Raw genomic sequence first — 26,640 nt, 5'->3', positions numbered from 1 at the left:
ACAGTCCCTGGCCCTGTGACAAGCCCCATGGGATACTTACAGGGGACACAGCATCCTCCAACATACCTCCTCCTTGTTCCCTTCTGGGTCCTCAACAAACACCATCAAGTCTCCTTGCCCAGCACTGATGGTGTCCACGGTGAACTTGGCTGGCTGCTTCACCATGTTTCCAGTAGGCTCGATTCCTGCCATAGGTTTGCACAAGCACATTACAAGCTGCGCCAGGCCCTGACACAGGCCGTCACCCACTGTGTCTCCTTCAGGAAACTGAGAGATGGGACCTAGCCCAGCAGCCACCACATGGCAACCAGGGACAAACTGCCATGATGAGAGTGTTCCAATAGGTTCCAATCCCTAATTTTGTCTGTGTTTTTTAAGCAACAATCAACTCTGAAATACTCAGAGCAATTCAGTCACAGGTCTATACAATTATGAAGAATGGTGTATAACTAGCAGAGCAGCTATCACCGAGAGGCGACACAGGGGGAGGAGGAATGAGTAGGGAGAACGGCTCATTTTTCATTAGAGATCACCTTGTATTATTTGAAATGTTTAAAATTGTATTCAATTTTTTAAAATTAAACTTTATTTTAAAATTAAACTTTAAATTAGAGATAGATTCCCATGCAGGTATATGAAATAATACCCTTTATCCAGCTCCTCAAATGGTTACATAGTACAAAACTCCAGTCCAGTATCACAAGGGCACTGACCCTGACACAGTCAAAATACAGAGCATTTCCACCCCCACGGGGATCCTTCATGTTCCTTTTTATAGCTACATCCACTCCCCTCCCACCTCTTCCTCTTCTTACCCCAAGAGCTACTAATCTGTTCTCCATCTCTAATTTATCATTTCCAGAATGTTATGTAAATGGAATCACACATGATGTGACATTTTAAAAGTATCTTTTTTCTCTAGCACAGTTCTCTGTAGATTCATCTGGGTTGTTGCCTGTATCAATTGTTTGTTCTTTTTACTGCTGAGTATATTCCATGATATGAATGTACCACAGTTTGTTTAACCATTTACCCATGGAAGGGTATCTGGGTTGTTCCCAGTTGTCTATTACTGATAGAGCTGCTATAAACATTCAGGTACAGGTTTGTGTGTGAATATGTTTTCACTTCCCTGGGATAAATGACAAGGAGTGCAATGGCTGGGTTATATGGTAGTTGCATATTTAGTTTTTCTTTTTTTTAAACTGGTTTTAGAGAAAGAAGGAGGGAGGGGGAAGGAGGGAGGGAAAGAGAGAGAGAGGGTGAGGCATCAATTTATTTTTCCACTTATTTATCCATTAATTGGTTGATTCCTCAATATGCCCAGATCTGGGAATCGAACCCACAACCTTGGTATATCAGGACAACGGTCTAACCAGCTGAGCTACCTGGCCAGGGCTTACATGTTTAGTTCTTTTTAGGAAACTGCCTAACTGTTCTAGAGTGACTGTATCATTTTACATTCCTACCAGTAATGTATGAGTGATCTGGATCCAGTTTCTCTGCATCCTTGCCAGCATTTGGTATTAACACTACTTTCTACTTTAGCCATTCTAATAGGCCTGTAGTGGTTTTAATTTGCATTTCTCTATAGCCACAATTTTCAACTGATATGCCACAAGACACAATGCAATACCTGACTATTTAGTTAGGGGCACTGACCTCTTTTCCCTTAGATTGTAAAATGAAAAAATGACAACAGCCAACACAACAATAGCCATCTGGTGTGAATGAATCAAAATTATACCAATTTTTTGGTCACACTGACAAAAAAATACATTTTTTGATGTGCCGCAAAATTTTAATAATTAGGTTGTGTGTGCCATTAGGTGAAAAAGGTTGAAAATCACTGCTCTATGGCAATGACATTGAAATATTTTCATGTGTTTCTGTGCCATATGTATATCCTCTTTGGTGAAATGACTGTTCCTATCTTTTGACCATTTTCTAATTGGGATGTTTGGTTATTTTGTTGTGTTTTAACCAAAGGATATTTATGTACTCTGGATAACAATGCTTCACTGAATATGTGGTTTCCAAATATTTTCTCCCAGTCTTTAGTTTGTCTTTTCATCCCCTTAACTGCAAAGTTTTTAAAAGTCTTCCCAGGCCCTTTGTCTCAGCAACATTTTGAGTTCTATTAGAGATGATATCCAGGTGGCCTAAGGGAGCTTGTGCTGCAGAAGAATGGGGTGACCCAGGAATACGCCCTCCACTGAGAGGAATTCCACAGTAGCACATACAGTCCACCCCCTGTGTGCCTGTCAAGACTTTGAGACACAGACCATGCTTTTTTACATTTTTTTAAAATGCATTTACTGATTTTTGAAAGAGACAAAGATGGGGAGAGGGAGAGAAAGAGAGGGGGAGGGAGGGATACACACACACACACACACTCTGATTTGCTGTTCCACTTATTAATCCACTCATTGGTTGCCTCCTGTATGTGCCCTGACCTAAACCCATAAGCCTGGCACATGGGGATGACATCCCAACCAGAGCTCCCCAGCGAGGGCCTTTTTTACATTTTAGAAGTTTTTCACTTTGATATGAGCTTCAATTTATCTTTTTTTTTTTTTTCCATTTATATATCATGCTTTTGGTGTCAAGCCTAAGAACTCTACCTTGTCCTAGATCCCAAAGTTTCTCCTCTGTCTTTCTGGAAGTTTTACAGTTATATAGTCTTACATTTAAGTCTCTAATCAATTTTGATTTAATTTTAATATAAGGTATGAGACTTAAGACTGAGGGGTTTGGGTTTTTTCCTTTTTCTTTTTCTCCTTTTTCTTTCTTTCTTTCTTTCTTTTTTTTTCTCTTTTTTTTTTTTTTTTTTTTGCCTATGGATGTTCAGTTACTCTGGCAGTGTTGAAAAGGCTCTTTCCTCCACTGAATTGCTTCTGCACCTTTGCCAACAATCAATTCTGCATATTTGAGATTTCCAGTCAAGACGGCTCACTTCCTCACAATTACAACTAAACTATAGAACAACCATCACTCAGAACTGTCAGAGACAGAGTTAAATGAATGTCTGAAAACTAAGGAATTAAGGAAACCACATCTATTCAGACTCGTAGGAGGGGTAGAAATATGGAATGGGCTGGTTCCACACCCACCGGTGGTGGATAATAGTTTGGGAGAGGTATCTCAGGAGTGAGGAGCCCCGAGCCCACACCAGACCTCCCATCCCAGAGTTCCAGTGCCAGGAAGATAAGTCCCCATAACTTCTGGCTATAAAAACCAGCAGGGATTGAGTCGGTGGAAGAAACTTCTGGAGTCCCAAGCAGGTCCCCTTAAAGAACCCTCACACGGACTTACTCAGACTCACTCCCTCTGAGCTCCAGCCCTGGGGTAGCAGCCTGAAAGGCGCCGGTGGCATACAGGGAAGAACTGAAGTGTCTGGCATCAAGGTGAGAGCTGGGGACAGCTTTCTCCCAGACAGAAAGTCAGGCAGAAGCCAGTGTCCATTTACTGAATCTTCCCCCGACAGAGCCACAGAGACAGCAGGCGGGGGGCCATATCTGAGACTCCATCAACCTGGCTCACATGGTTTGCCCTGACCTGGATATCCCTGAGATTCTGACCACCCAAATTACAGGCCCACCCAAGCTGTTAATAGTGACTTTTCCATGTGAATGGCTGGTCTAGGCTCATGCTTAACAACTTTCTAAATCCTCTCAAACAAGCCAGCCTCAGTGAGTCCCCAGCCTCCGAACCTCCTGCTAAGTGGCCGCAGGCCTGACACTAGCAGCGGCCAGCCTGGATTCACAGCTTAGCTTCTCCTGCACAGCACAAGTAGCAGCCATCTCAGATTGCTTTATAGCTCAGGTAGGGTGGCCCTGGGCAGAACACAGATGGGGACTGAACTTGGCCTGCACCACCTGGGAAACCCTAGAGCCTGTGCACCCAGTGGACAGGCTACAGATCACATCAGAGCACCACTCTGCCCCCCGCACAGCTGATCTTCCACAGAGGGCAGAGGTTGTTGGTCAGTGGTCACAGTCTGTCCTTGCAGCTGACTGGCCTGGGAAATCCCTCCCATTGACCTGCCAACAGCAATCAAGGCTCAACTACAAGAAGAGGGTGTACTCAGCCCGCATAAGGGCACACCTTGAGTACCCAGCTAGGGTGATACGGGAGGCTGTGCCACTGAACCCTACAGGACACCTATTTCATTAGGCCATGCTACCAAGACATGGAGTCATAGAAGCAAGATAAACAGAGAATCTCAAAAGCAGCAAGATAAAGAGAGAATCTGTAAAGCAGTTAGTTACCTACAGGGGAGTTCCTATGAGACTGTCAGCTGATTTCTCAAAAGAAACTTTTCAGGCTAGACAGAACTGGCAAGAAATATTCAAAGTCATGAAAAGCAGGGACCTACAGCCAAGATTGCCCTACCCAACAAAGCTATCATTTAGAATCAAAGGGCAGATAAAGAGCTTCCCAGACAAGAAAAAAACTAAAGGAGTTCATCATCACCAAACCATTATTATATGAAATGTTACAGGGACTTATTTAAGAAAAGGAGGATCAGAACTATGAACAAGCAAATGGCAATATATAGATATCTATCAACAATTGAATCTAAAACACAAAGTAAGCAAACAAGAAGAAGAGAGACAGAATCAGGGATACAGAGAGAGGCTGATACAGAGAGGTTACCAGGTGGGAGGGGGGTGTGGGGGAATGCGTGAAGAGGTGAGGGGTTTAAGAAGTACAAATAGGTGGTTAAAGAATAGCCATGGGGATGTAAAGTACAGTATAACATATGGAGGAGCCAAAGAACTTATACACATGACCATGGACATGAACCATGATGTGGGGAACGTCTGATGGAGTGGGGGTACTGGGTGGAGGGGGCAAATGGGGAAAATCAGGACAACTCTAATAGCAAAATCAATAAAATGTAATTTTAAAAAAGAATCAGTTCTGCATATATGTATGGGTAGTTTCTGGGTTCTGTATTCCATCCCATTGATCTATGTGCTATCCCCCCACCAACATCACATCTTGATTTTTGTAGCTTTATAGTAAGTCTTGAAATCAGGTACACTGACTCTTTCCCCTTTTTTCTTCTTTTTCTAAATTCTCTTCTATAGTTCCTTTGCTTTTTCAAATACATTTTGAAATAATAGTCTTTTATATGCCTACCAAAAAAAATCTTGCTGGGATTTTGAAAGCAATTGTGTTAAACCTATATGAAAACCTGGGGAGAACTGACATGTTTACTCCTACTTTTTCAACCCAGGAAACCAGTACGTCCCTCCATTTATTTGTCTGATTTATGTGTTAGTGGGGGTTTTCTTTTTGTAGTTTTCAGCACATAAATCTTATACATGTTTTATTACATTTATACAGATTTCTCAATTTTTTGAGCAACTGTAAATGGCATCGCATTTTTAATTTTGGTGTTCTTTTGTTATTCCAATAGACACAAATACAATTGGTGTTTGTATATTGACCTTATATCCTGAGACCTTGCTGAACTTATTTAAGAAGAGGTTTTTTTCAAAACTTTTTAGTATTTTTTCATGGACTATCATGTCATCTGCAAATAGGGATAATTAATAATATGTCTAACTTTCCAATAGATATGTCTTTTATTTCCTCTCTTCCTCATTGTATGTATCAGCTAAAACTTTCATCATGCTGTTGAATAGCAGTGGTGAAAGTGGACGTCCTTGCATTACTCCCAATCTTAGAAAACACACTCAGTCTTTTACCATTAATTATACTGTTAATTGTAGGTGTTTTGTGGTAGCTACTTTATATCAAATTGAGGTAGTTCTCTCCTATTCCTCTTTTTCTGAGTACTTATCATGGATGGCTGTTGAATTTTGTCAGATATTTTTCCTGTATTAAGTAATAGGATCATGTGATTTTTCTTCTTTTTTTAAAGCATTTTTTATTGTTATTATATTACAGTTGCTCCAACTTTTCCCCCTTTGCCCTCCTCTGCCCATCCCACCCGCCACTCCTACAGTCAATTTCCACTGTTGTCCATGTCCGTGGGTCAATGCATACATGCTCTTTGACTAGTCCCTTCCCCTTCTTTCCAACATTATCTTCCCCACCCCTCTAGTCACTTTCAGTCTGTTCCATGTTTCCATGCCTGTGGTGTGTTTTGTGCATTAGTTTATTTTGTTCATTACATTCCTTTTATAGGCGAGATCATATGGTATTTGTCTTTCATTACCTGGCTTATTTCACTTAGCATAATATTCTCCAGGTCCATCCATGGTGTCACAAAAGGAGTTGTTCCTTCTTTCTTTCTGCTGTGTAGTATTCCATTGTGTAAATGTACCACAGTTTTCTGATCCACTCATTTACTGGTGGGCACTTAGGCAGTTTCCAGTACTTGACTGTTTTAAATAGTGCTGCTATGAACATAGGGGTGCATAAGTTTTTTTGATTTGGTGATTTGGGATTCTTAGAGTATAATCCCAACAGTGAAATTGCTGAATCAGAAAGTAATTCCATTTTTAGGTTTTTGAGGAAATTCCATACTACTTTCCACAGTGGCTGCACCAGTCTGCATTCCCAGCAACAGTGCACTAGGGTTCTCTTTTCTCTGCATCCTTGCCAGCACTGGTTGTTTATTAATGATGGCCATTCTGACAGGTGTGAGATGATATCTCATTGTGGTTTTAATTTGCATCTCTCTGATGATTAGTGATGTTGAGCATCTTTTCATATGTCTATGGACCATCTGCATGGCCTCCTTGAAGAAGTGTCTATTCAGGTCCTTAGCCCATTTTTTAATTGGATTGGTTTTTTTTTTTTAGTGCTGAGTCATATGAGTTCTTTATTTATTTTGGAGATTAAATCCTTGTCTGATGTATTGTTGGCAAATATGTTCTTCCCATATGGTCGGTTCCCTTTTCATTTTGATGATGGTTTCTTTAGTCATACAGAAGCTTTTTCATTTGATGTATTCCCATTTGTTGATATTTTTTTCCTTTATTTCCCTTGCCCTAGGAGATACATTGGCAAAAATATTGCTACATGCGATATCTGAAATTTTCCTGCCTATTTCTCTCTAGGACTTTTCTGGTGTCATGACTTATATTGAAGTCTTTTATCCATGCATTTATTTGATGTTTTTTCTTCTTTAGTCTGTTAATATACTAGACTATGTTGACTGATTTTCTTTCTTTCTTTTTTTTTTTAATTGACAAGTGTTAGAGAGAAAGATTCGCTATTACTATTAGAAGGCAGAAAGCTTAGCACATACAGTTTAGGGATTGCTGCTACTCACAAAACTGTTTAGCTTTTATCTGGAGGTTAACAGAAAGAGGGGGCTTGCACTTAAGCTAATGATTAACACGATGTAATATTTTAAACTAGAATTTTAAAACAACTCTAAAGACTTATATGCCTCTTAGCTAATGTTATAATTTTATCATATTACTTAGGTTCAAGTTCTTCCTTCAAAGAGTCATCAGAATAACAAGGATTGAAGAGACTTTAGAACATTTGTCGTCTCCTGCTGCTGCTGTTCATGAAAGGAGATATTAAACATTTGTTTAATTTTTAGATAAGTGTTATACATATTTCAACAAATAAAATGTTTCAATGCTTACATTAATCCTTACTTTTTCAGTGTTTAATATCATAGCTTACAGTGTCCATCATAATTTGTTTTTGCAACATAGCCATTTCTTTTTTTTAAGTTCATTTTGTGCACCAGTAAGTAGGGTATCCTGATTCTTTTCCAAGTCCTCAATACTCTTTGTGAACTGCTCATATAGCTGTATAATTATATTCAGTCTCTGGCTCTGAACAACTCTAGATTGTTGAAAAACCTTTTGTTACTGACAAAACAAATCAGTTAGTTTTTCCTCTTGTTCCTCAGCTTTCTGCACATCTATCTCCCACTGCTGAAACAAAGTCAGAAACTGCTGAGAAAATTCTTGGTTAAGCTTCTGCCTTAGATCTTGTTGGGTTTTCTAAATATGTTCAATTTTCTGGTTACTGGTTTTGAGTGGTATACATTGCCAGTCTTTTTTTCTTTGCAAGAAGAGCATTGCTAATGTCAGCTGCAAACTTCTCCAGCATATTCTGTATTTCACCTCCCATGTCTTCAACTATTCCTGCAGAAGTCCTTTTCTTCCCAAGCTTATCAGTTACTGGAGTCTTTGCATCAGTAGCATCCTCCTCTGAAGCACTCAGATTTTTTTTTGATCTTCTTTCTCAAAGTCATAAGCTCTTACAACCTGATCCTCCATTGATGTCTTCCCAGATTTCCCGGTATGTTTTTTTTCCAGAAGGCAACACATTTAGATATTTCCTGACAGAGATCTCTGCTTCTCAGCTGCGCCTTGACTGGTTTTCTAATGGTTTGCCAGCCTTGTACCCCTAGAATAAACTCCACTTGGTCATGATGAATAATTTTTATGTATTGCAAAATTCTATTTGCTAATTTTTTTTTGCTCATGTTTTGTTAAGAACTTTTACAACAATTATTCACAGGGATATTGGTTTGTAGTTTTCTAGCATTGCCTTTGTCTGTTTAGAGCATTACTAGCTTCATAAAATGAATTGGGCGGTATCCCTCCTTGTATTTTCTGGGAGAGATTGTGTAGAATTGGTGTTAATTCTTCATCCAGTGAAATCATCTGAGTCTGCAGATTTCTTCTTTAAGAACTTTTAAATTACAAATTTGATTTCTTTAATGGTTATAGAATCACTCAGGTTATCTACTTCATCTGAATTGAGTTTTGGTGGCTTGTGGGTTTTGAGGGAAGTCTATTATATTATCCACATTTTTGCTCATCATTTTCATTCTTCCTGTCATTCCAAGATTCCTTCTTTCATTGTTTCCTTTTTGTCCAGAGAATGTCCTTTAACCATCCTTTTAGGGTAGATGTGCTTGTGACAAATTCTTTTCATTTTCCTTTATCTGAAAATGTCTTGATTTCCTCTTTATTCCTAAAGGACATTAGCCCTGGATATAGGGTTCTGGATTGATAGTTCTCTTCTTTCAACAATAAAAAAATGTTGTGCCACTTCCTTTGATAAGAAATCTGCCATTCTATTCTTCTCCAATAGGAAAGGTGTCATTTCTCTTGTTGCTTTCAAGCCTTTACTCTTCAGTTTGTCAAAATCTGTCTAAGATGTGGCTTGGTGTGGGCTTCCTTTTCCTTGGTGTTTATCTTGTTCGGGTTTAGCTCAGTTTCTTCAGTCTATATGTTGCCAATTTTGGGAAGTTTTCGGCCATTATTTCTTTGAGCATTTTTTTTAGCCCTGCCCTCTTTTTACTTGCCTTTTGGGTCTCCTATGACATGAATGTGAGGTGTTTTGTAATCGTCCCACAGGTCCCAGAGACCGGGTTCATTTTTTTCAGTCTACTTTCTCTGTCATTCAGATTGGGTCATTTTTATTGTTCTCCTTTCCAGCTCACTGATTCTTTTCTCTGTCTTTCCATTCTGCTATGAGCTGATCCATTGAGTTATTTCAGTTATTGCATTTTTCAGTTCTAAAAATTCCCATTTGGTTCTTCTCTGTATCTTCTACTTCTTTGCTGAGATTTTCAATTTTTCATTTGTTTCTAGTGTATTTATATTATTTGTTGAGATCTTTTTTTATAACAGCTGCTTTTAAATTTTTAGCAAATAATTCACTCTAACATCTCGATTACCTCAGTGTTAGCATCAATTAATTGTCTCTTTTCACTCAGTTGGAGATCTTCCTGGTTCTTGGTATGACAAGTGATATTTGTTATCAAAACCTGGATATTCTGAGTATTATGTTATGAGACTCTGGCTCTCATCTATACTTTCTCTTTTTGCTGCCTTTGTATAATACCACTTCAGCAGGGGAACGGAGGGTGCGTGCCTTGTTACTGCCAGTGGGGGAAGAAGTAGGTCCAGCTTCCCCATTCCACCTCCATGATACAAAGTGAAGAGGGCTCCTCCTTACGGGTGGGTGGAGGTGGAAATCCCATCCTTTATTAGACCTCCCCCACCAGTGGCTGGGAGGGGTAGGAATGCCTCATCACTATTCAGATGGCCTCTACTGACATCACTGGGGTGGCAGTCCAGGCTCCCCATCTGGTCTTTGATGGTGTACATGGGGGTGGGGACCCAAGGTTTTGCTCTAGTGTTGGGCTGCAGTACAGCAATGACTGTCTAATGTGTTCTGCCACCTAGGCTGCCCTTTCCTGATCTTTGGGCCAGAAAGAACAGGCTTTTCTTGGGACTTTTTGTGTTTGTGCCCACTGGCATTTCCAGCTTGTCAGCTTCTTCAGTTCCAAGTCTGGGATATATGAGGCAAGAGGAAAACCAAGGAACTCACCACTGTGTCAGTCCTTGGATGCCCAGGTGCCTAGCTAGTTTGCCTTATTCTCTTTCAGAAACTTCTTATATTTGTTCTGTATAAAACACTCAGGAATCTTAGATGTACTTAGTGAGAAGAATTGGAAAAAGCACTTCAACTCAACCTTCCCAGAAGCCAAAGTTCAAGTATTATTTCTTCGTAAGTATTTTATTATGGAGAATTCCAAACCTACACAGACACTGAGAACTAACTGTACAATGCATCCCTGTGCACCTATCACCTAGTTTCAACAACTACTAACTCACCACCAGTCTTGCTTCACATCTGCACTCTCATCACTTTCTTCTTCCTGTGCATTTTGACACAAATCTTTGTCCTCATACAAGAGGTCTCTCCGGAAAAAGTCCTGCTGTTGTTAACCTAATGAGAATGGTTCGTGCGACATTGATGTAATCCGGCAGCCTAGGAGTGCGGACTGGAATGAGCATACATGGACAATTTCACTGCACTAGTCAGTAGGGGCAGTAGACACCATTGAGTGAGCATGTGTACTATGCAGCCATCATTCAAAATGACTGATCCAGTAGAGCAACAAATCTGCATCAAATTTTGCATTAAACTTGAATATTCCTCCATAGAAATGTTTGGATGATTCAGAAGGCCACAGCTATGGGCAACTGGTGATTAGCAGCTTCATCATAACAACGTGCCCACTCATGCATCATGTCTCATGTAGAGTTTTTGGCAAAATATCAGATCACCCAGGTGACTCAGCCTTCCTAGAGCTCAAGTTTGGTGGCCTATGACTTCTGGCTTTTCCCAAAACTCAAGTCACCTTTGAAAGGGAAGAGGTTTCAGGCTGTCAATGAGATTCAGGAAAATATCACAGGCCAGCTGATGGCAATTGGGAGAACTGTGTGAGGTCCCAAAGTGCCCACTTCAAAGGGTTCTAAGACTCACTGTCCTATGTACAAAGTGTCTTGTATCTTGTATCTTCTTCAATAAATGTCTCTATTTTTCATATTACATTGCTGCATACCTTTTGGACAGATAAACCTTCACTATGCATCTCTAAAAGACATTTTTAGAATATACGCATCAAAAAATATCCCATGAAAAAATTAACAATTTTTAATATGATCAAATATTCAGTCAGCATTCAAATTTCTAACTATAAGTATCATTAATATCTTTTAACAGTCATTTGAAATAGAATCCACATAAGATTCTTAAATTACAACTAGTTGCTAAGTCTCTTAAGTCACATTAAATCTCAAAGTTTCTCTCCATCTCTTCCTGGTCATCGGTCTGTTAAAAACACTAGGTCATTTGTTACTACACTCTGGATTTGTATTAGTTCTCCAATAAATAACTTAGTTAAAAAAAATTGTTTGTATATTATTATATAATAAAATAATAGTCACACATTGTTAGGTAAGAAATACAAATGGAAGAAAATACACAGTTGTAATTCATTTCCAACTATAAATAGAATAGAACAGAACACAACAAGGAGGCTGGAAAGGAACACCTCAAAGTGAAGGAAGGGATGGGATGGCACGAGGGAAGTTAAGCGTTCAGTTTTTATTTTCTACGTTTTTCTTTTCCTTCAAATTTACAGAGTGATCACATCATTTAACAACTAACTTAAACATGCGCTTAATATATTCATAAATACCCACTCCATCTGACTCCAACAGCCCAAGAGAAACAACCAGCTCTGCAGCTTCTCCAGCACCCTGGCTAACCATGGTTGGCTAGGAGGCCAAACCACATCCCACACTCTGTAAACGCCCTGGGAGCTGCGCTTACCATGCAGAGACAACCGTTCTCCACTATTACTCAGATCGAAGAGGGTTTAAGTCTCGCTGTGCAGTGAACGCTTCACACAGAACATGGGTTTCCGCTTAATTCATAGATGTATGCTTTCAGCCCACCCAAACCCACAAAGAAGCCCACCACAAAGATCCGTTTGTGGCTACAAGTTTACCTCAGCCCTGCCCTCTCTCCTTCAGCCCACTGGAACCAAGCGAGTCAGGGCTCAGTGAACAGAGATAACCAGCAATCTACTCAACATCCAGAAGAGAAAATAAAACAAATCTATCAACCCTTTAGAAACTAGAAGCTGAAACCTTCTCAATTCCTTGGTTCAGTTGGCAGAAATGAAGCTATGTGGCCGCTTAGGAAAGATAGCAAACTGTCCCTGCCCTTTGTCTCACCATGGGACAAGTAATATTTTAAGGCTCCCTGCCCAAGGGGCCTCATGTGTGACCCTCTTGCCTAAACTGACCATTTTGTTTTCCTACTTAAAGAGAAAAATAAGTTAAACATAAAATCACCATATGATCTAGCAATTCCAGTTCTAGGCATTTACCCAAAAAATTGAAAGCAGCAATTAAACATACTTGGTACACCTATGTTCACAACGCATTATTCACAATAATTAAAAGGTGGAAATGACACAAATGTCCACTGGTGGAAGAGTAGAAAAATAAAATGTAATAAATACAAACTGAATATTATCCTGCTTTAAAAAGCAATGCAATTCTGATATCTGTGACAACATAGATAAACCTTGAAAACATGATAAGGCAGCCAGACACGACGGGACAAATACCACCTAATTATATTTATATGAGGTACTTAGAACAGGCAAACTCAGAGACAAAAAAATAGACGGGTGGTTGCCAGGGGCTGAGGGGCAGGGGAATGGGGAAGTATTATTTAAGGTGCGCCGAGTTCGGCCTGGGAAGATACACGAGTCTGGAGGTGACTGTGGTGACGGCTGCACAACCCAATGAATGTACTTAATGTCACTGAACGGTACATTTAAAAATGGTTAGATTAGTGAATGTTATGTCTATTTTACCACAAGAAAAAAATGCACAGAATATATACATATATAAGCATGTACACATATTTATATATACATAAATATATATGCATTTTTAAAAGGTGTTTGCTCCCCAAGTACATAACACAAAGAGGCAGTTGAAGGAAATAGCAATACTAGCCACATTCCTTAACTATAGCAAGTTGTCATTTTTTAGAAAACAGAAATAAAAGAAAACCGTTTCACATTAACAATGGGGAAATTGGAGAGCTAGTGATAAGGTTATTGCAAATAAGCATTTTATGCCTTGATTACATTCAATCCATTTAACCAGTTTTGTTGACAAAAGATTTATCTGGCTTTTTGAGCTTTTTTGCCATTTATAAAGCATAACCTTTAAAATCAAAGATTCCCCCTCCAGCCACCACCTTCGGTACGGCTTACAGAAAGCACTTCTAGAGCAAGCATGGACGTGCTGACCTTGGAGTGACTCCATGCGGAGGGAGGCCTTCAAACACTGTCCCCAGTCCCTATATAACACAAAAGATTGCACAGACCCCGTGTCATTGCCAAAGGGACCTCAAATGACATGTGAGTTTGTTCCAGAATAATCAGACTGTCTTCCGGTCTAAGTCATACTGAAAAGACAGGTGAGAAGGAACGGAGGTTGAGAATAACATGTGGGCAGAACCACTACCTTGGCTGTAGGTCATCCTTAGACTAAGCTCACACCAACTACTGCCATGCTGTCTTCAAAGGGAATGAGTGTATGAGACATCCCACAAGAAAAGTGCTTTGGACTCTTCAGAAAGTCAATGTCGTTCAAAAAAAAAAAAAAGTTGGCAAAAAATTATTCTAGATTAAAAGAGTCTAAAGACAAATAACAACAAATGTAGTACATCAAATCATAATCAGATCTTAGTTTGTAAAATAATAAAAATGATGAAAGAATTTTAGGACAATAAATTTGAAAACAAAACTGGATGTTAGTTGATCTGAAGTTATTGTTAATTTTTGTTATGTGTGATGATGAATACCGTAGCTACTGAAGAGGATGTTCTACTCCTAGGGCAGGCTTTGCTGATGTTTCAAGAACAAAATGTCATCATGTCTGAAATTTATTTTCAAATATTTCCAGCAATCACACACACATATGCACACACACATGCAATGCACAAAGGACAAGTGGAAACTACTACATTAGAATGATAAGAACTGTAGATTCCACAAGAGAATATATGTTATTTTGTGTGTCTAAATATTTTCCCGATTGTCATTATGAAAATTAAGAAATACAATGCACTCCTATACAAAATGGAATAAGTTATATATCACTGTGCTGGTCTTTATCAGAAATCATACTGGACTGAATACAATTGTTCTCTTTTTAAAAAATTAGTGTGCTTAATAACTGTGTATGGGGCCAGGTGGGTATTTGAATTATTGGGGGGACTACTCTGTAAAGTGCATGACTGTCTAATCACTATGATGTACACCTGAAACCAATAAGCAATAGCACTGACTGTGAACAGTAATTGAAAACAAACTAACTAATGAACAAAAAAACTAGTGTGCTTAAAGTCAGGAACACCTGATGCCTCAAAATGCCTTCAACCCAACATAAAGTTCTAAGCAGAACACTCCCAGCAGCTGCATAAACAGGATGTCTTAGCAAGGAAGTGTCTGCCAGGGGTTATCAATGGCTCCCACCCCATCTGGAAACCTGAGCAGCTGAAGCACAACCAAAGGAAAAGTGAATCATCAGCCAGAAGACCCAGGCTCCCATCTCCCATTCTCCCCCTCCCAGTGGACCTGCCTCTGATTCCCAGTCTGAAAAATGGGAACAACAGTCCTTTCCTCATACCAGGGTTAGGGCACTAAAATCACAAAACAACAAACATATCAGTCTCCACTGCATTACATTGGCAGTGTTTCTTAAAGCCTAGATTCACAAGACAGAAAGGTGATCATAAACAAATGGACCTTAAGGTTAAAAAAAAACAACAAACCCACGCTGTCAGAGGAAGTTTCCAGTATCTTCCAGGATTTAGCCTGTACATTCTCAATTATGAGAACCTTCCTCCTGCAGCCAATTATAACCTGTAAGACCAGAGGACAAGCTTCAAATCCATCACAACCAGTGCTTACCTTTGCCATAGGCCCTGGCTTTCTTGGGGTTGAGTTTGGGTTTAAGAGGAGCCCCTGGCTTGAGCTTGGCTTTGGGGAACTGGGACAGGTAAGTCATCACCGAGTGCTCATCCACATCTGGGTGAATAATTTCTTCAGGAGTGATGACCTAGAAAAACGACATGGTAAGTGAATGCCCGAACACATCACTTTCCAACTACTACTGAAGGTTTTGCAAAAGTCTCTTAGACACTACAAATAAAAAAAAATTGAGTCAGTTTCTCAATTAAGTGAAATTACTTTAAAGTGACATGCCGAGATCAGTGTTTTTTAACCTTTTAGAGGTGTTACCATTCCCTTTGGAAGCTGAGGACCCTCTCCAGACTATTCTGGATGTCATTTCCAGAGGCGCATGCTTCCCCTCCACCCCCAAAAATAACCCACTCACTCCCCTGGTCAAACTTCCCAGTGGGATCAGCTACATCACATGAGGAGGATGAAGAAAAAACTACTTATGAGATTAGAGCATGTTACAAAAAAACGCACAAAACAGGCCTTTTTCCTTTGCTCATCTAGCCAATGTCTACATCTCTGTTAACTCAGCTACTAATTAAAAAATTAAAATAAAAAGACAACACAGCGACATATCTAATATGCGGCCTTATAGACTGAATCTTTGTCTATAATCTAAAATAAAAAAACAACACAGTGACATATCTAATATGTGGCCTTATAGACTGAATGTTTGTTTATTGTCTTCTCCCAAAATCCACATGTTGAAGCCCTCACCTCTAATGTGATGGCATTAGGAAGCGGGGCCTTTAGGAGGTAAGCAGGTACAGGTGACATCATGAGGATGGGGCCCCCATGACAGGATTGGTGCCCTTATAAGAAGAGTGAGAAAGACCAGAATGTACATTCACTCTCCCACCTTACTCTCTCTCTCTCTCTCTCTCTCTCAGGCCAGGAAGAGGGCCCTCACCAAAACCCAAATCTGTTGGCATCTTGATCTTGAACTTTCATCTCCCAGAATTGAGAAGTAAATGTCTACTGTTTAAGCCACCCAATCTATGGTATTTTGTTATGGCAGCCAGAGCTAAGACAGGTCTCTACCTTAAGAGCCATTAAAAAAATGGAGAGGTGATAAATTTCTACAGATATTCATCTTAGGAGCAAGAATATTAGTCAAGTTATTTATAACCCATGCTGGACAGGCAGCCTCACTGAAGGCATCATAGCTTCAGTTCTACTGCCCGACCCAGCCCTGAACAGCACAATAAATCCTCCCGCCCCATCAAGAGGTACACCACTGAAAGGAACACAAGACTCTGTCTCATGAACCAGATTAACCAACTGCAGATGAACAACATATGTACCCAGCTTCCCTCATCCTGTGGTAACACACAGACACCCCCCAAAAACCATTCTGATCATTAGCCTGCAGCAACAAAATAGTTATTTGGATTTGTACAATACGGAGATGTGCATTGATTTGGCATTTCTTCTAGGCAGTTCAACAACTTTACAGTGCCAACATCACATGAACGTCAGAAGGAGACGGTTTTAGGTTTAAAAGATGAAAAACATACCACACCACTTCCTGAGGATGGAAAAGCCAAGAAATGGGCCATGATGCAGAGCCACTGTGCCAAAGCCAAACCAAAGAAATATAGGCAAGTTTTTCTGCCTGCCAAGGGATCCTGTTACAAAATATGCTGAACTGAGTTCTGAATGCCAACTTAGACCTTAATGGAGCCTGTGGTGAGGTGACCCATCCCATGGCACTGGCTACCCACAAGTTTTCTTGACTAGGGCTTTGAACATGGGAGTCGTGGTGGTCAACTGTCAGGGAGACGTTTTTTAGACTCTTTGGAAGGGCTACTGTAGATGGTATCTAAGACTTATCATAATTTCCAAGTTCTCTTGGAATGTTTCTGTGATAGGATTACGAGCAATACAAGTTCTTCCACAATTCTCATTAATTGTAGGTTATCCCGATTTAAGTTATTTTTTTAAAGTTCTAAATGTGGACAAAAGTGACCACATACCAAACCTGACAAGCTCAGGGGAGGCCTGCATGGTAACCACATAAGATGGTCTGAAATAAAAAAAACTTTCTAAATAAATGCAGGTCAAGGTAGGCAATCATTGCCCTCAGCTAGAATCTTCCCTGACAAAAATCCATCTTTACCTTAATTGAGCCTGTCCATTGTCTTTTTTGCATCTATGATAACATATTTTTGAAATGTCAAAGTAATTTTCCTTTTTCCAAACTTCTGGGGTACAACCACTGCACCAGAGCAAGACGCAAATCCCTTCGTTGTTACTGTTATCATGTTAATTGTTGACTGCTAACTATCCTTTACCCACCTATGTAAACGAAATATGTCTCTATCATGTTACCCTCTTATCCAACCCCAGAGGTTTCCCGATTTTGCTCTCTCCCACCTCCTTAATTCATCACCAGCAAATTTTATGTAACCCCCTAATGCCTCCTCTTTTGATTGTAATGTATAAAATAAGGTGCAAAACTGCCGTTTTCCAGAGCATTTCCTCAATTCACTGAGGTTTTGCTTCCTGGCAATTGTTGGTGTTTTACTCAAATAAACTCACAAAATTCTCTACAGGTTTGGATGCTTTTTTACAATGACATAAGTCTTATGATTTTTTTTCACCTAAGATATTCAATTTAAAAAAACTTTGAGAGGTTAAAAAGTGGTTAAATATTGGCACCTTCGTATGGCCCAACCTAATCATTAGGGTCCTCATTTGCAGCTCTGTGTCCAGATACAGCTTTTGAAATTTCTGAAGCAGAAACACTAGAAAGTTTGCCACATGTGACAAAGAGTAAAGATTTTTGGATGATCTACAAGCACCTAAGTCAACAAGAACCTAATATTATGGGTAAACTGAGGAAGGTAGGAACATGCCCATTTGAAGGCTAATGCCAAGGAGGTGAGACTGCCCGCCAGACCCAGAGGCGCCCACACAGTTCCAGAACAAGCTGGAGGGTGGCAACAGCCCTGTGGGACGTGGCATGCTGATGAATACCTGTGGGACTCCCAGCCAGTCATCTGCCTGCTGCATGGCTTCTCGTGCATTATCCACGGGCTTTCGTGGGTCCCAGGACTCCCAGTCTGGGCACAGACCTGTTAACATAACCCAAAAGATACTGTTAGCATTAGCCGACTGAAGAGATTTTTGGACTTTACGATGCTGCAAAAGCAGTCCATATGCAGTAGAAACTACTCCTCATTTTGAGTTTTGATCTTTTCCCAGGCTAGAGATTTACAGTACAATACCCTTGTGATGGCTGGACTGTGGCAGCGAGAGGATTTTGTCCAACCGTAGGTTAAGTGTTCTGAACACATTTGAGGCAGGCTAGGTTAGTATATTAAATGCATTTCTGAATTATGATATTTTCAACTTACAGTAGGTTTATTGAGACATAACCCTATACTAAGTCAAGGAGCATTTGTATATATTTTATGGAAAAAAGTGTCATGGATATGACTATGCAAGGATGGGACTATTCTGTCTTAGCTGAGATGTCTCCTTCCAATGTTATCTTCTTGCATTAAAATGGGGGTTAGCCCCTCCTGAATAGTATGAAATAAACAAATGAACAAACAAAGCCTGTAAAACCATTTGGGCCTGGTGCCTTTTTGCTGGAGAGATTTTTTTTTTTTCACCTGCCACACTTATACTTCTGTACCCTGGTCCCAAATGTGTGGGGTTGACACCAGCTGGGTATCCTACAATTAAACTCAGTTCTGACACTATCTACGTGGAGACAGCATTAGATCCCGAGAGTTAACAGCTCAGTCCCACAAGACCACACTCCCCTCTCCACTTCAGACACCAATCATAAGTCTAGTTTGACACCTGGGCTTCTGACTGACCAGGTACCAACCCACAACCCCATCCTCAGGTTTAATCATTTACTGGAGTGGCTTGCAGAATTCAGGAAAACAGTTTACTTACTAGATTACCAGTTTATTGTAAAAGGATACAACTCAGGACCAGTAAGGTGGAAGAGGTGCATAGGGCAAAGTAGGAGATGGGGTGCTGAGCTCCCATGCCCTCTCTGAGGGCACCACCCTCTCGGGACCACCATGAGTTCACCAATATGGAAACTCCCTAAACCCCAGAGTCCAGGGATTTTTGTGGAAACCTCATTGCATGAGCAAGAGTGATTATATCACTAGCCATTAGGATTCGGCCCCTCTTCCTTCTCTGGAGAGAGCTGAAAGTTCCAATCCTCCAGTTAGTGCCTTCCCCTCACAACCAGCCTCCACTCTCATTAATATAAACTCAGGTGTGGTTAAAAGACATCATCGTCATGTCTCTTGCCACTTAGGAAATTCCAAGAATTTTAGGAGCTCAGTGCCAGGAAAGGGGATGAAATGAGCTGAAATGTGTCCTTACAACATTATCTTCTTGCATTAAAATGGGGGTTAGCTACTCCTTAAATATAGCTCCAAATATATAGTTCTTATTTTAAGTCACAATACTGAGACAGAGAGATCTGATCAGATCACTAGGGAGGAATAGGGAGGGACCATAAGATGAGGTTTCCTGAGGCAATGGTAAACAGTATAGGACCAGACTGGCTGAGAAGCTGAGTTCCTCTAGAACTATGGGCCAGAAGGTTTAAACATAAGGAAGGCACAGGCTGGCTCTCTTTCTCTTCCATGAGGATGCCTGATGATCATGCTGTACCTGCTCGCATTTCCCAAAGGACAGTATTTTAAATGGGAGAAGGAATTCTGGGTGCAGCCTAAAATTGGTCTGGCCTGGCAGACGGTGGGTGGCAGGGTTATTTTTCTTGGGGTGTTTTAAAGGGGATGGGCTCTGAGGCAGAAGCCTGCCATTCTTCCAAAATTGTGTTGCTTTTGTATCTTACGTTGTTTTAGTTTGTAAATTAACCTTATAGAGATAAGATAATTAAAAACTAACAGGGGACCTTGGCTGCCGTGGCTCATTGGATTGAGTGCCAGCCTGCAAGCCAAAGGGTCACCTGTCCAATTCCTGGTCAGGGCACATTCCGTGGTTGCAGGCCAGGTCCCCAGCTGGGAGCATGCAAGACAACCAATTGATGCATCTCTCATACATCAATGTTTCTCTTCCTCTTTTCCCCTCTATAAATAAATAAATAGATAAATACATACATAAATAAATAAATCTTTTAAAAAACAACTAATGGGGGAAATGATGGGGGAACTCATGAGTTAAAGATTTGAGTCTTAATTGATAGGCTTAAAGTGATTGAAGCTGGAATTCAAGAGTTAAAAATTGCAGCCTTAGTTGATAGGCTTAAGTGAATAATGCATGTGGAAAGCTGTTATTCTAAAATCGTGTAGCTTTTGAATAAAGACTCCTTTCCTCCTTCACCAAACCCTCAGCCTTTGGAATTTTGCCTAGAGGGTTGTGGCAGGCAGCAAGATCTCACTTGCTGTTCAGTAACTATCACAATCCCATTCCTGGATATATCTAAAATGGTTGAGCTAGCATCCTGCGTATTTTAAAAAATCCACTTGCTCTAAGGCCAAACCTACAATTATCTTAAAATCCTTTGTAAGCACAAGAAGTAAAGGACTAGAGTAAAAATCCCTGAGTTTAAACTGGAAAGAGATATCCTAAAATGTATCTCCAGATGGAAGCAAGGAGGAAGGCACTGGGAAATGAACCACTGCTGAGCTGAGTTACTTCTGGATGCGGCCAGCTTACAGGCTCTCAAGGAGAAATGAGGCTTAGAGTCAGTCCTCCTCCCCTACCAGCTGACACCAGATAACTCTGCTTTGAGCATGCTGAGAACCACCAGCTTATTAAATATTAATGTGCCCAGCACATACATAGCAGTCAGTAAATGGAAAATATGATTATTAGAGTTTTTTATTGAACACAATTTTGGGAGGTACATATAAACACAGGTTCTGGTTATTCTATTGAGTATGTCCCAGCAAACCCTACCCATCAATCTAATCCCTCCAGGAGGATAATTACTGCCTTGGGGCCTACTCCACCACTCAGAAAAGGGTGGAAAAGGCTCCAACTGGACTCTGACCAAGCCCTATTTCATAGCAGCACCGTGAGGAAAGGGCAAAGAAAGCCATATATAGTCAAGCCAGTGGTCGATAAAAATGGGTACTTTCCACTCAATGAAAGATTTTTGATTTTCATGCCAAGCCACCAACAGGGCCACATGTTTTTGCCAAAGGCTACGGGAAACTAGGCACCAACTGTGGGAAGAAGCAGGACTTTGGAGTCTAGAAGCTAAACCCAAGGCCTGCTCCAAGCATTAAGGCCTTCACTAGGAATTTGGGTAAAGAACTGAAATCAATGCTCAAACAAGTAAATGGAAATGCCTATAAGACCTGTCAATGGAAAGGTAAATGGAGACATTTTTAGTTCCTTTCACTATCTTACGATGAGCTAAAACCAGGAGAAGTACACCAATCTGAGCAAACCTAGCTTTCCCAATGAAAACCAAGAGATTCAGGTCCCACATCCCCCCTTCCCAAAGTGATAGCTTAGGCAGCCATGGGCACTTACCTGGGGCACAGCTGTCCACCAGGGCACCCAGGGCTTTGCCGTCTTGCCAGTTCTGGTTAAAGTTGGTGATGGGCAGATAGGGGATCTTGTTCTGAATCCACCCCAGCAGCCTCTGCTTTGGCGTCTGCTTCTTGGCATCATCATCCCCTTCATCCTCCCACACGGGCATGGAGATGGAATAATGCAGGATCAGTGTCCACACCAAGCCCAGGATGAGCTTCAGGTTCCCATCCACGATGGCTTTGCTATCTGGGGAGAGAGGCACAGGCTTGGTCATTCTTGGTTGCATGAGAGTGACTCATGCTCTTCATGAAAAAGTCCTCATCTCTTAGAGAAGCATAATGAACTACTTAAGAGTGAAAGATGCAATGCTGGAATTTTGTTCAAAATGCTTGAGGATTAGCATCAGTAAAGTAAGATTCCAAAATGTTGTAAACTGATGGCAATGGTACATGGGAAAGCATTATACTATCATTTCTACTTTTGTGTATGTTTGAAATTTTTCATAATAAAAACATTTTTTTAATTTAAGTGTTCTGTATTCTCTTTCAGGGGAAGACCCTTCACCCCATCCCCTTGCAGGGCAAACCCTGGCTCATCCTTCAATGGCCAGTTCTGATGGTTGGTGGCCCTTCATTCCCAAGAGACAAGGACCATTCACTCCTCAGCCTACCCTGTTCTATCCTTGACTGCGAGCACCTGCTGGGGAGGAAAATGAACCTTCTTCCACGTGGAGCTCCCTCTCTGTCCTACCTTCCCACCCATCTGCCACAAGCCACCTGGATGTTGGTTAAACACACCAAACTGAACTTAAAATGAAACCTAATTACAACCACATGAAAAATATACCCGCATGCTGACAAGGCATGCCACTCAAAACTGAAAGGACGGTTTGCTTTTCTTTTTTTAATTAACCTTTTTATTGTTATGTCCACTCATAAGAAAAAGCCCTCTTAAAAGGCCACACCCAAAACCACAGAAACCAAAGGTAATTTCATGGTTGCAGACTCAGTCATAATGAAACTTGATCATGTAAAACTAGATAAGTAAAGATAATCATGAATTGTTGGTAACACAAATTAAAGTCGAGCAATCCTCATTCAAAATTATGGTGCCCAGTGTTATTCTATGTAATAAATTGTGTAAATAATAGCTCTAACACAGATCTGTCTACATTAACTCATGAGCCCAGTGACAAATGAAAATGAAAGAGCCCTTGTCCAAAAAGCATTAAGAATTTCAAGACAGCAACAGCAGAGCATTAAAGCAAGCACAGGGCCCTGTACAGCTGCACATGAATCTGCTTCTGAGGTCCTGTGGTCAATAAAGCTGCAATGATCTGCATAAAGCTCTGCACAGAACTTGAACATCCAAGGAATTCATCCCACCAGAGCATATATTTCTCCAGCAGGCAGTCCTTGACCATGACTGAATTTTTCAGATTAGATGTCCTATTACTAGGTTGTCTTTGAAGTGCTACCAACTGATCCTAAGAAATTCCAGGTCATACATTTTTTTATGACAGTTTTTCAAGCCATAGGGAGAGCAGCAGGAATTACGGGGGAGGGTGTGTGCTTGCTGATGTTATGGTAACAGGGGTGTCCAGGTGGGGCCTGGTCTTGCACCAGGCAGGAAGTCAACAGGCCAAAGTCTCATTCGGCCACAGACATCGGCCTGCAAAGCTCAAACTTCCCTGAGCTGTGCATTATTTTTCAAATGCAAACTTGCAGATTTCTTTCATAAATCAAAACATGAAACCAGTTAGCTCTGTCTTTACCCAGCTTATAACATGCTGGTCTAAAGGAACGAGACATGAATCTTTTTCAAAAAGATTTCAGGGGAAATATGACCCAGTTAAAGTCTGAGCCAAATTTATGAAAAATACAATGCCCAAAACTTCTGTTTCCAATGAACTCAAGGTGGGTGTCCAAACAGGAAAGCCCCCATTAAGGTCTCACTGGGACAAATGATACTTTCGTTCTGCTATTCTAAGAAGCTAGAGGGACTGCAATCCTCATTCCAAAACTGATTTTGACAGGGAAAGGTTCACATGCTTCACTGAACTCTTGGAACAATAAAAAGATGGCGACTTGCCCAAAAGGCCTCCCCCATCCCCACCCACATGAAATAGGAGACTCCCAACACCCTGAAAATGAAATGCTACACAGCATCATGGTGCCGATGCCTGACCATCACAGCAGATCACAGAATTTCCGGACCCGAGTGTGCTCTGTGATGTTTATGTGGGGTGTAAACGTGGAGCGGGTCAGCCAGAAGCTGCTCTGCAGGAGAGTTAGTGAGAGCCTCTTTCAGGAACACAGTAAGCCAACGCTGACACGCCCACCCATCCTCCTAGAATCTGCTTAGATTGACAGTGGGTTGGAACCTGGCCATAAGTTTCTCCTCCCCAGATCACAACCAATCGCAATCCCCACATAACTGGTCCTGGCTCTGGACAACACTGACCCTCAAACCACATCCACCTTCTGGAAGTACTTAAAATTATCCAGCATTGCTTAGAAGTGAGGGCAGAAGCTTTTTTTTTTTCTTTTTTTACTAGCAAGAAAGTTAACTTGAGCTACTGCAAATTCTAGGATGGAATGTTTTCACGTCATTCCAGCACATCAGTTCTTCAGGCTCTGTTTAGCAAAATTCTGGAATGGGAGCATTATGGGGGTGGAAACCAACTATTTTTAGGCCACCTTCAGAAGCCTCCTGAAACCCTGCCTGTGTGGACACGTTCCCCCGAGGTAAGGGCATGGTGATCTTTCATCTGCTCTCTTCATGTCAGGGCGTCGGATCCACACAACCATTGGTGCACCTACTACGTGCACTGTGCCGACCCTCTCTCCTGGCTGTTGCCAGGGTGGGAGGGTTGCGGGGCTGAGAGGATAAGCCCGAGTAGACTCCGTTCCCCATTTTTGTCTCCTGGGTAAGGATAGCAGGTCATGCTTCCACAACGGCCACAGTGCAGCTGGTTTATTGGGTAAGAAACTGCCACATGAGTCTGCAGGAATCAAAGAGAGGTTTCAGAAAACCTCCTTCTGGTGTACCTGGGGACAATTCACCCACCACGTTCTGCACCACGGCTTGGCCATCTGGGGAATGGACTGCGACGGGCTCTGCTCCCTGCCCTCTCATCTGCTTCCTGCTGACAGGAAGTGGCTGGGCTGTTTTCAAGCGCAGGTTCTAGAACCAGCAGCTTAACTAGATATCTCACTTTGAACAATCTGTCCACCCTCTCTGAGCTTTATTTGTCCTCATCTACCCAGTGGAAATGATCACAGTCAACACTTCACAGGGTTCCTGTAAGGATAGGTGGGTTAGAGAACACCTGGCACTCAGTAGGCACTTAATGTTGCCTCCCCCTGCTTACTTCACTCACCTCACATCTAAGTCACTGCCATGTGCCAAACGCTCTTTCCTAGAACTAGAAGCCTAGAAGCTATAATCCAGTGTTGTGTGCAACCAAAACACAAAAGGAAAGAAAGTATCTTGTGAATTAACAGGATGAAATGTTCAGTATGTCACTTTTATGAGCCAAGCTATTTATAGGTCATGAGACTTTGAGGTCCCTGCTCTCTGGTTCCAAGGCAAGGCTGAGCCCCAACCAACACTAAACATGTAAGGACATGTGAACCCAGGACATGTAAGGGAGGTAGGTGCACAGGGAACACACCTGGGCTGGGCAGTTCAGGAGACCAGCATAGCCTGAGGTCACCAAAGAGGAACCAAGAGTCTCCCAGGAATGAACTACTGATAATTTATCAGACCTTCCTGAAAGAGAATATGGTACAAAGAGCAGCCCACATGGACCAGGCCTGGCTCCTCCTCGACTTCCTGGCTTCACGCTGCCCCCAGGCTCACCATGATCACTGGTCGCAGCCTGCCTGACCTGGAACTCTCTCCCCACCCCTCTCCTGACCTGGCTAATGCCTCTTCTATCTCCAACCCTGCAAAACCAGAACAGGTCCCCTGTTAAACACCCCCTCACTGCCATGTGACCTCCTCTTCCAGTGCACCTACAATTGTGCTTAAATAATCACCTGTGTCGTGTCTGCCTCCTCTGCTCAGTGTCAGCTGCACAAAAGCAGGAATGAGTCCTTTTGCTCCCTGATGATCCCACAGCCTGGACCCTTGGCTGTCGGGGGGGACCAGCTGCCACACACACAGAGCTCCCTACCCTCCCACCTCCAGAGCTGCCGGGCAGGCAGTGCTGGCGACTGAGAGGCAGTGCTGCCTGTGGTAGAGTGGACGCAAAAAGCGCACAGAATTCTAAGCTGCTCCAGACTGTGGCCACCTCTGAACTCCTGGCAGACAACACAGCATGTGGCACACAAGGGAGACTTACATATACAGGCTCTGCAGGTGTAGGCTCAGTGCCACCGTACAAGCTGTCGGACCCTGGCCAAGCAACCCAACTCCTATATGCCCCAGTTTCTTTATCTGTACATTGGGGATAACACTGGATCATGAGCATAGGGCTACTCAGAAGGCTAAACGTGATAACACATCTTCAGCACTCAGACCTCTGGTCGGTTTTTATTAAATGCTACTATTCTTACCACCACTGATTTCAGCATGCTTTTATCAAGTTTGAGACAAAAGAACAAAGGAAGGAGGAAAAAGTGAACACTTGGCTGTCATAGGTGGTGACCCTCAAGTCTGCACTGGGGTTTCCTGTCAGCCTTGGCTGCCTGGGTGAGCTGACAGCAGCAGATTCCTGTGAAAGGCCACCCCAAGGTCACCCCACAGTGCAGAGCTCAGACACCTGGGTGCAGAACCCGTTGGCAGACCCAGTGCTCACTGACATCCCAGGTAGGCTGGGCAGCTTTTCCCCAACCTTCCTT

The 26,640-nt window shown here is 41.7% G+C and overlaps 1 protein-coding gene and 1 pseudogene across 6 annotated transcripts in view; both read right to left on the bottom strand.

The window, feature by feature from the left end:
* FLNB (filamin B) overlaps positions 1 to 26,640 on the bottom strand; it is a 139,181-nt gene that overhangs the window by 65,803 nt on the left and 46,738 nt on the right. For all 6 annotated transcript variants that reach the window (XM_054595247.1, XM_054595248.1, XM_054595249.1 and 3 more), the window contains exons 2-5: positions 21,791 to 22,039; positions 18,287 to 18,384; positions 15,257 to 15,404; positions 67 to 185 (exon numbers count right to left, since the gene is read on the bottom strand). In XM_054595247.1, coding sequence (XP_054451222.1) covers positions 67 to 185; positions 15,257 to 15,404; positions 18,287 to 18,384; positions 21,791 to 22,039 — 614 coding nt within the window. The remainder of the gene's footprint in view (positions 1 to 66; positions 186 to 15,256; positions 15,405 to 18,286; positions 18,385 to 21,790; positions 22,040 to 26,640) is intronic.
* Positions 7,439 to 8,383, bottom strand: LOC129088099 (synaptonemal complex protein 3-like; annotated as a pseudogene).

This window comes from Pteronotus mesoamericanus, unplaced genomic scaffold, assembly GCF_021234165.1.
Source record: "Pteronotus mesoamericanus isolate MK-2021 breed Mesoamerican mustached bat unplaced genomic scaffold, CSHL_Meso_final scaffold_54, whole genome shotgun sequence".
Classification (NCBI taxonomy): domain Eukaryota; kingdom Metazoa; phylum Chordata; class Mammalia; order Chiroptera; family Mormoopidae; genus Pteronotus; species Pteronotus mesoamericanus.
The sequence above is the reverse complement of the archived record's forward strand: the minus strand, read 5'-3'. Positions and strand labels throughout refer to the sequence as shown.